The 9,248-nt window shown below is 47.0% G+C and overlaps 4 protein-coding genes across 4 annotated transcripts; 2 read left to right on the top strand and 2 right to left on the bottom strand.

Annotated features, from left to right (window-relative positions):
• Positions 1-495, top strand: F5Y00DRAFT_256667 (uncharacterized protein; the record flags this gene model as incomplete). Its single annotated transcript, XM_048010449.1, has 1 exon — positions 1-495. The coding sequence occupies one exon, from the start codon at positions 1-3 to the stop codon at positions 493-495; it is 495 nt and encodes a 164-aa protein (XP_047870098.1).
• A 416-nt stretch (positions 496-911) lies between these two features.
• F5Y00DRAFT_222447 (uncharacterized protein) lies at positions 912-2,364 on the top strand. The gene is made up of 3 exons (XM_048005722.1): positions 912-1,576; positions 1,681-1,871; positions 1,969-2,364. The coding sequence occupies exons 1-3, from the start codon at positions 1,136-1,138 to the stop codon at positions 2,195-2,197; spliced, it is 861 nt and encodes a 286-aa protein (XP_047870097.1). The 5' UTR covers positions 912-1,135; the 3' UTR covers positions 2,198-2,364.
• Positions 2,365-2,396: 32 nt separating this feature from the next.
• On the bottom strand, positions 2,397-4,324 carry F5Y00DRAFT_267423 (uncharacterized protein; the record flags this gene model as incomplete). Its single annotated transcript, XM_048012066.1, has 1 exon — positions 2,397-4,324. One exon carries the CDS (start codon positions 4,322-4,324, stop codon positions 2,597-2,599), a length of 1,728 nt encoding a protein of 575 aa, XP_047870096.1. The 3' UTR covers positions 2,397-2,596.
• A 613-nt stretch (positions 4,325-4,937) lies between these two features.
• On the bottom strand, positions 4,938-8,712 carry F5Y00DRAFT_222443 (Cullin-domain-containing protein). The gene is made up of 3 exons (XM_048005721.1): positions 8,189-8,712; positions 5,650-7,943; positions 4,938-5,595 (listed from the first exon to the last, which is right to left on the bottom strand). Exons 1-3 carry the CDS (start codon positions 8,246-8,248, stop codon positions 5,418-5,420), a joined length of 2,532 nt encoding a protein of 843 aa, XP_047870095.1. The 5' UTR covers positions 8,249-8,712; the 3' UTR covers positions 4,938-5,417.
• Between the last annotated feature and the right edge of the window lie 536 nt (positions 8,713-9,248).

Here is a 9,248-nt window from a genome sequence, read left to right as displayed (position 1 = left end):
ATGGCCAAATCTCGATCTTCGAGCTCTTCTAGCAGCAGCTCTTCCAGCAGTAATTCATCCGGTCCCCAAAAGTCTCGCACCACACAAGCAGCGAGCGATGGAGAGCATCAGAGCGCACGCAAATATTCGGCTTCTGATGTCGTAGCCCAGCTCCCGTCTCTATGGCGCTACATGCGACGCGATTCCTCGTTCGGGCCCGGCGCCAGCGAAGGGAACGGGGCAGTAGCCGAACAGAGCAGCAGCAGCGGCATTCTTCGTACGCCCTTGTTTCGAGGCCGTTGGCAGTCCACCGAATCTGTAAAGAAGGCCCCGACCTCGCGATCCCATAGTTCGGACCCCCTGTTGCGGTGCGATACCGATATGCCCGACGCTCACCAGAGTTATCTGTCAACGGTGCCACGAACTGATGAGGCAGAGTCATCGAAGACTTGCAAGAGCCGCTTACGGAACTGCTGGGGTGCTCTACTAGTGTACCTACGACTTCGAGACGCATAGCATGGTATTCTGTCTGTCTGTAAGAGGGGGGGCTTATGCGCTGACTTTTTAGCTATTAGGGGTGTTTAACGTTATGCATATTTTATGGTCGTAATTCCGATGAGGGTATTTCTGATAAATATAAATCCCATCTATTAATTAGTACGAATACTGAGGTAGTTATCAACTGAAGATCTAATATATATCAATCATCCTCTCGTAAGCTTTGAAACAACCAAAAGTTAGAAATGGCACGCAACTTATTTCGCACAGAGCATCACTGTTGGCGTGATGATAGATAATCTATATTCCGGACTGGTTACAGGGGATCGTTTTTAGCCAGGGGTTATGTTCGGTAAGATCTAGAGATCTTTCCGAATCGCGTCAATGGTTCCTCCACATTCTACCCTCAGATTATCCCCGTTTGTTATAGATTGCTCGGAGCATCATTCTCCATTTTGAGGGTGATCTACAAACCCACCGCGAACGATTGCCATGTTTAGCGTGTTAACATTTAATCTCCCGGCTCGTCGGGTTGCATCTTTTTAACAGGGGGCATAGCTAATTACGAGTCCGTATATATAAAGCCTCGACTACGCCTTTCGATTGTTCACGGGAATTGTTATCGCCTGAGTCAACGTTTTCCGCGCAGCTCGACAAGATGATATCCTTAGCCCTCTTCACCGGCCTCCTCCTCGCCTCATCGGGATCCGCCCGCCCCGCCAAGCGCGGTACGGGAGAAATTAAGTGCCCCGTGGTACTTAGCGGATTCGTGCCGGCAGACATGACGCCAACGGACTTCGACTCGTACGCAACGAGCCCTTTCAACCCCGACTACATCCGCGGCACCGAGAAGTTCTCGCAGATCCTGCAGTTTCCAGAAGTCGAGGCCTCTCGCTTCGATAACGCTAGCACAAGGGCCGTCGAGGTTACTATCAACGACAAATCCATCTTCCAGACGCAGAATGGTTTCCGCCGTGCCGGTCTCCAGATCCAGGGAGACACGAATGAAAATAGCCCCGGTACCCAGGGTGTGAAGACTTTACATTTCAGCGTCAAGCAAGACGCCGAGAGGACTTTGAACTTGACTCATGAGTACTTGGTACAGCCCCAGCCCGGGAGAAAGCAGTCCCCATTCAAAGGAAAGGGGTACATGGTTACAAGAAAATAGGGGCAATGTGACTAATTGAGACATTGAAATTCTAGAACGTCTGGCACGAGAGCGCAGACTACAGCGCCAACCAATTCAACTTCCAGAGCGGTACCATCATCGGCAAATCTGGCAGCGACAAGAACAGCTTCAAGGTTCTGAATCGCCAGAACACCCAAGTATGGTCAACCCCCATCGACGCCACCGCCTGGCAAAACTTTGCCATTACTCTCGACTTCGTGAAGAAGTAAGCCATTATCTTTCTACGATCGATTGAACTTATTAAGTTATTCGATGGCTGGTGCATGAAGACCTATACATGCTAACTTGAATTTTTCACATAGCACCCTCCAGGTCTACTACTCAAAGGACGACGAGCCCCTCGAGGCCGTCACCGAGGCGCTGCAGAACGACAACAGCGGCGGTGGCCAGTACCAGATCGGCATCCTGAAGAAGCCCACAGGTACTTCCGACGTCGTCAACTCTGGCTACCAGGAGACCGGCATCAAGGAGGGCCAAATCTATGGAGGTATTTTCCTCGAGGACAGCGCAGATGGTTGCGTTTCGCTATAAGCTCGTGCTTTAAGAATACGGAAACGAGCATAGAACTCAAGTAACTGGCTGAATAGCCTTAGATCTATCTACAAGTACATGATATAGAAATAAAACTTATGGGGATCACATATCTACGCGTACTCACTACCTAGGTCGAGAAGTGTCACATCAGAAATAAAAACGAGTAACAATCAAGCATAAAATGTTATATAAACAAGGGCTTCCAATTTTTTAACTAACTATATAAAATTCGTAAAAACATAAGTTATATATCGTGTCTGCGTTACATCATTACAGCAAGCTTTTATATACACAAATCATGCCGCCACCGATCGATCTACCATGGTATCCCAAACAACCTAAAACTCCATGATAACGTGCCTCCCATATACATGTAACATAAACACAAATTTCTTTTCAATTATCGCGTAACGCCATCATCCCCTGCTTCCGCTTCAGCAAGTGCCGTTCAACTGCCCCCGTCTCCACCGGCGACATCTGCTCGGGCGACTTAGTCAGAGCCTCGGCTACGACTAGAGAGTCGTTGGAACTCTGTCTCGACTGACTGGGTAGTTCCATTCGGTCGTCTGGTGAAGCCTCGGGGACTTGTCTTGGACCGTTTGACTGAGATATTTCCGCGACAACTGGGTCGGGGTGGAAAGGGTTTAATAGACGTAAGGGGGCCGCCAAGTCCTCCGCTTGTTGGCGCGACCATTCGGTCGCGAAGAACGAGTCGGAGGTAGGTCTGGTTCCCCTCGTGTCCTGTAGGAATAGCGATTTATCGCTGCCGCTACTTTTGCCACTTTTGCTTGATGCGTCGTTTTCAAGGATAGCTGGTGCCCTCCGCATATCTGCCAAGGACCGTTGCTGTTGCCGAAGTTTCCGCATATTGTCCTCTACCTCTGCTATGTGTTGCGGTGAGTATGCCACATAATCGCCCTTGACAGTATTTGTATTCTTGTTCTCCTCCGTAGCTAATTCGTCGTCGCTATCGGAGATCCCTAACATACTGTTTATTTCACGGCATTCCATTGCGAACGGCACGGCTGTGTTCGGCGGCTCCCAAGGGATAGTAGGGGTAGTGGGAGTCACGGGGGGTGATGTTGGTGCCGCGGACGTTGCCCTCGACGGGGGCACATATTCGGTAGATTTCTTCACCACACTATGTACTATGAAGCTAGGTTCTGGCTCAATACCCGCCCGCCGTAAGTTAAGTTGTAGGCCTTGACTCAGTCGTTGACACGCACGTTCCCTGAACGACGGCTGTTCCTGTCGCGGGTGGTCTGATATCCAAGCCCCGCGCGAGGGGCTCGGCGAACGGGTAAGCCTATTAGTAGACGTAATAGAAGGGCAACAAGAGGAACATGCCGTAGATGCAGAAGACGAAGGCCGAGTGCGTGACATGCGTCGGCCTCGACTAACCGTTGAGACAGCAGATGGAGGGCGACTAATAGATTCCGGAGCGTACATGCTACTCGGGTTGGTGTGAGGTTCTTGTATCGGTCTTGGGCTGGAATTGTCATGGTGAGCATTTTGGTAGTACCTAACTAACTGTTCAGTGATGTGTAAGGGCTGAGGGGTGGGCGGGTATACGTCGCTACCAAGCTCGCTACGGACATCATCATTCTTAGCACTTTGCCTCATGAGAGCCCCGTGGAATTCCCCTGATGATAGCCTTCTTTGACTACCGCCCTGGTTGATGGGACCATACCTGGTTTGGGCCCTTTGCCTCTGCTTTGGGGGTGTTGAATGCGGTCGATACTCGGACCGAGGAAGACGTGTATTATTGCTGATGTCTATTTCTGAGTTTCTTGAATGCAGTACATAGGCTGGCTTCCGCGGTTGCCAGACAGTAGAGCTCTCTCGTATCTCTTTATTTTCTATCCTATCATGTCTACTCGCCTTGTTCGAAGTAAGGGCGGGCGAGACAGGACGCAAGATAGCAGGACAAGCCTGGGCTTGTCTGGCCTGGGCTTGTCTGGAGTGACTTCTTTTCTTCTTCTGATATGAACCTGCCGTCTTGCGAGAGTTCTGTGTTAAAGCATCATAAGCAAGAGCCCGGTGGTATGAGAGAATTAGTAGCTCTTCGTCTACCTCATCATTCTCACGAGGCTTATGAGTGGGATCTCCGTTCGTGGTAGCCATAGTAGCTGTATCAACGGCGACGAAGAGATGCTACTAAAAGACACGGATACGAGCGGATTTAGTATGACTGATAAGAGGCTAGTGATCCAAGTCAACCCGTACTTAATATGACAGGGCGAGCATTGGAAAGGGGAGGATTACTGGTTAAATGGAGTATATTAGCTATGTTGCTATCCAGCAACTATAAGAACAACTCTGGTTGTTAAATATACTACATGGGAGAATTAACGATCGGCAATAACTGATGTTATTAACAAAGGTCAGGTCCTTGACAATAGGATTGTTTTCAGGTCTTTGGAAGAGACATTGCGGTTGTTTCCTTGAATTGGTAGGCATGTCTGTGATCTCGCGTGGGCGAACAAAGGTGAATAATCGCAGACAAAAGGACTGTGTGTAACGTGAGTGGCGATGGTCCAGATGATATCCGAGTTTTGCTAGACCAGTGATGTCCTACTTTGAGTGATTAGATCTTCAGGGTCTGTAGTTTGATACGTCGAAAGGTATCTCAGTACCCTAAATAGGTACTAGATTCTATGCTTCAAATCAAGACACCTGGATGGATGTATTACGAGAACTTTATCATCCAGTTTCTAATGGCAGAAAAGCGGGAATCTGGTCGAACTCCTACATCTATTATCTATAGGATCTCTACTATGGCAGTTATCGTAAGCTAATGTACAACATAATGTCATATCTATGAGCTAGATGCAGCCATTCTGATGTTTTTAATCGCCCCTTTCCCAACTGCTATGCAATATAATGCGACTTCTAGGGCTACGGCTTATTTTCTCAAGTAGAGAAAGTGTTTGCCGTTTACCCTGATCCAAATCCAGAAAACTATTCTCATATCCACAATATCCGTAACGCCAATGTCCTATCGAACTCCAAGCTACCGGATAATTGTGGTCGGGTCTAAGCGCGGTGCCCGTTCGAGGAACACGAATTCGCTAAACTCGTAAAGAGTATATACAACGTCACTGCGTGTATTTTTTCGAGTGTCTTCCGGCTAAGTGCTTGATTTATCTGACTTGGAAGACTACCGCGCTATTGAGCTCTCTGTCACTAATCTCTGGAGAATGAGATCTATAAGTGGCTAGGCTACATATTGGTAGGCCGGAGAGCCATCGGCCAACTCCGCTCGATCAAGGTATTCGCGGGTTATTAATGCTTCGATTCGACGCTTAATAAGCGGTATATCTGGCTTGAACCGGCTCGCCAGGACCTGGATAACCTCCGTAATGAGCTGGGAATGGCCAAGTTCCTTACGTTGCCTTGTTCGGTATGTTAGCTATATTCCCCTTTCTAGGTATTTACGTTGGACTTACTTCATTATACGAACGATAGCAGCGTCAGTAACGTACATTCTCGTCTCTTCATTTTTCTGGTCGGTCTCTTTACGTTCCTCGTCGTTTTCTACCCTATTAGCAGCATTTATCGAAGGCACCTTAATCTTGATTGCCTTGCTAGTAAACTCGCGGTTGAATGTAAATCTGTCGCCGGGTTTAGCCGCTGCCTTTGTCTGTGACTCCTTTAGGAGAACGCGATATGCTTTAATCACAGAGAGTGATGTCAACGCATTGATTAAGTCGGACTGCGGGATATTCGTTTCTTCCTGGATACGCTCAAACGATAGCCATTCGTCCTCGGCGACGTCGTTAAAAAGCATGAGCACGATCATGCCATATGTTGACACGTTGAGTTCGTAGCGACGCTCTTTGCTGAGGGGTCCAGAGGTCTTGCCAGGAATCTTTGGAAATACACATTTAATATCCGCGCTCCCTGCGCTTGCGACCCAAGTGAGAACGCGACCGTTACGGTTCAGGCTGTAGAACTTGAAGAAACTATCTTGAAGTCCCTGGATCTCACGTGGATAGATTATCTTGCCTTTGGACCCGTCTGCGAGGCCAGTGCGACCCATAATCTCTTTGGGCCAGTTGTTGCCGGCAAGGACACTGATGTTGAAATCGATATGTTTCTCGTCCACATCGCCAAGACCGCGGATATGATCTCGATAATTCTCCGTCTCCTCCTTAGAGGTACGCATATCTCTAAACATGCCCTCAAATTTCTGCGTGAAATTATTACCTAGCTCTCGCTTCATACGTGAAATCATCTCTTGCTCGACTTCTTGACTCTCGGATTTGGCATGTAACAATCGACGGGCTAGATGTTTTTGGTAATACTGCTCGAACTTATCTTTCTCGCCAAGATATCGAAGCAGAGTTATCGCCTTGTCGAGAACAGTATCAACTTCGGCCTCAGTCTTGCCCTTAATACCTCGTTTGAGATTATCGTCAATAAAAAGCGAGACATACTCTGAGCTTCTATTAAAAGCGTTGATGAAGTCGGCAAAGCTCTTCGTTAAGGTCGTTTGTAAGATGAGATCCTTTTCGAAACATGTTCTCCAGTACTCATCATACTTATCTTTGAGGACCAAGACATCATCAACCCATTTGATAGCGGCTGCTGTTTGCTGCGCTGCAGCATTCAAAGTCTTCGGTTTAGACTTTTCTGTACCATCGACCGGTTCCTCTGCATCGGCTTGTTGCGCTATGCTGAAATCGGTATTCTTGAGTGCCTTCTCTATTTCGGTGCCCTGTTCGATAACCCGGGTAGAAAGGGCGTTGCGCAAGACAACTTTTTTCGGATCGACACGCGATATGAGCTGATAAAGAATTCTAAGATCCTCGAGCCTATCGTTGTCAAGCATTGCATTGATACCACTTCCTTCCATGCCAAGGAATTCATCCATATGTTTAACAATTAATTCCCGTTCGACTACTTGCGTGATCTTCTGTAGAGATAACGGAGAAACGGTGGTCTGACATCGTTCGGCCTCTTCAGCAAGACGTCTCTGCGTATATCTAAGCCACGCGCTGGCGTCGCCCTCGCGAAGAAGCTTCTCACACTCGGCCTGGTAGAAGGCCTCGCTGCTTTCGATGTAAATGGGCTCGAAGGTAGTCACATAAAGCTGCTCATTGTCGTTTTCTTCGTCCGTTTCGAAGAGAGCCTCAAACATCGAAATACAGCTGTGAAGTAGCGCCTTATCAATAACATCGCCTTCCCTCTCCATATTGATCTGATCAATGATAGTGGCGTTAAGAATTTTGAATATGGGACAGTCAACCCCATCTTGTTTGAGGGCTGACCTGAGGATATGATCGCGGAATAAGCCGATGGTGGCGGTATAAATCGAGGGTCTGCTATGATCCTGAACATAACCGCGTTCAAGGTACATAAGGACATCGGCAATCATGTTCATCGAAAAATTGTGGTCCTCCCACGAAGCACGGATCCCCTTTATGAACTTCTCACCCATAGCACGTCGTTCCACCACGCTCGTTCCGGTGACTTCTTCGAGCGTAACGCTAATTAGGTTGCTCGTAATAAGACTTTGAATGAGAGGTATCACTTTATCCGCAAACCATTGTTCTTCGAATTCCTTGACCCTATCATAAAGCTTATGACCAGCCTTTTTAAGGACGATCTTATACGAATATCGGTAAAGTTGTTCGAAGGAAAGCTTGCCGGCATTGCGAAGATGTATATCGCGCAAAGCTTGGCGGAGCTTCTCCCAGCACTGTTCGAATTCGTCGGTGTTACTAGACTGGGTCGTAGGCTATTTAGCATAATCGTTAGCATATTACTAGATGAACTGATGTAGAAGCGAGGGGCAGAGAGAAAGGTTAGGATGATCAGGCGCAGGCAGGAAGATACGCCAAGAAGGCTTTGCGCATTACTCAAGAGACAGCACGAACCACAATAACTCGTCCAGAGGGCTAGAGACTTGAACGATACTCTCAGAACTGTATCGAGAAGAAGACTCATGTTAAAGGGAATATGGGTTCGGAAGACACGACTTACCCTTCGAGGAGGCCGAATACGGCCACCTCGCATCATAGAACCTCCTCGGCCACTAATCATTTTTCATAGTCTCGCCTCTATCAACTTCTAAGTATAAGTATGGAAAGGTTGGGACAGGTTATAATCTGTTGCTTGTTGCGCATGTGAATGTGAAATATGACAAGGATATACAAAGTAAGGCTGGATCTCGATGCAGGAATGAAGTATTAATGGAAAATGGAACATTGAATGCGATGGACTATTTATGCATCTCTGCTAAGCGAAATAACCTGAAAGAGTTCATGCTAAATTATAAAAGATGTCCGAGCAACATGGAAAATGGAAAATGGCAAATGGCACGTGGAAAAAGAAGTAAAAAGTCCAGAAAATCGCCACACGGTTACGGTTGTTAACGTTGTAAGTTGCTACCGTGTATAACGGGCAACTATAAGTTGTTTCATAGCTCCGCTTGCATTTCGGCGTTATATAAAAGAAGCTCCTTCTAGTTGCTATGGGAGGAATTGGGTTAAGTGTTCAAACACAACATGCTTTCGTGCTTTAACGCGGCACAAGACGTGGGATATCGCTTGGGTCCTACCTAAACCTTACCTAATTCCATGCCCCTCGATTTTCGGAATATCCTAGCTACCGCCTAGGCCATAATCTTATCGATAGACCCATTGGCCCTTGCATATGCCTTATCTGATTATCTAATACGGAAGTCCCCATCAAAAGTTTTGTCCATACGTGCCACCTGACAGCTTTTGATGCAGCTGTCTGGAACCTGACACCATGCGGCAGCCAAGATTAGAAATGTATACAAAATTTTAGCTTTTATAACATATCCAATTTTAGCTTTAATATACTAATGAAAACATTAAAATTGGATCTATTATAAGTAAAAAAGCTTTTTTATACTTTTATACAACTTTTATGGTTTGAGGAGAAGATTTTGAGTTATTATGTATAAGCGAAAGTAATGTACTATGGATAGTACATGCGCTCGATGGCCTACAGCTGTTGCCAAGCCCTGTCAAAGCTACCTGTCAAAAGCTAATAAGGGCTGGCCTATGTATGGACA

Source organism: Daldinia vernicosa (assembly GCF_022497035.1).
Source record: "Daldinia vernicosa strain CBS 139.73 unplaced genomic scaffold F5Y00scaffold_1, whole genome shotgun sequence".
Lineage (NCBI taxonomy): Eukaryota > Fungi > Ascomycota > Sordariomycetes > Xylariales > Hypoxylaceae > Daldinia > Daldinia vernicosa.
Note: the sequence above shows the minus strand (reverse complement) of the source record. Positions and strands in the feature narration are given on the sequence as shown.

Bases quoted from the DNA above. Each gene is read 5' to 3' on its own strand.
- F5Y00DRAFT_222447 (XM_048005722.1), top strand. From the start codon at position 1,136: ATGATATCCTTAGCCCTCTTCACCGGCCTCCTCCTCGCCTCATCGGGA. The intron at 1,577-1,680 runs GTACAGCCCCAG...TTGAAATTCTAG, and splicing joins ACTTGACTCATGAGTACTTG to AACGTCTGGCACGAGAGCGC. The intron at 1,872-1,968 runs GTAAGCCATTAT...TTTTTCACATAG, and splicing joins ACTCTCGACTTCGTGAAGAA to CACCCTCCAGGTCTACTACT.
- F5Y00DRAFT_222443 (XM_048005721.1), bottom strand. From the start codon at position 8,248: ATGATTAGTGGCCGAGGAGGTTCTATGATGCGAGGTGGCCGTATTCGG. The intron at 7,944-8,188 runs GTAAGTCGTGTC...TATGCTAAATAG, and splicing joins GTATTCGGCCTCCTCGAAGG to CCTACGACCCAGTCTAGTAA. The intron at 5,596-5,649 runs GTAAGTCCAACG...ATACCGAACAAG, and splicing joins GCTATCGTTCGTATAATGAA to GCAACGTAAGGAACTTGGCC.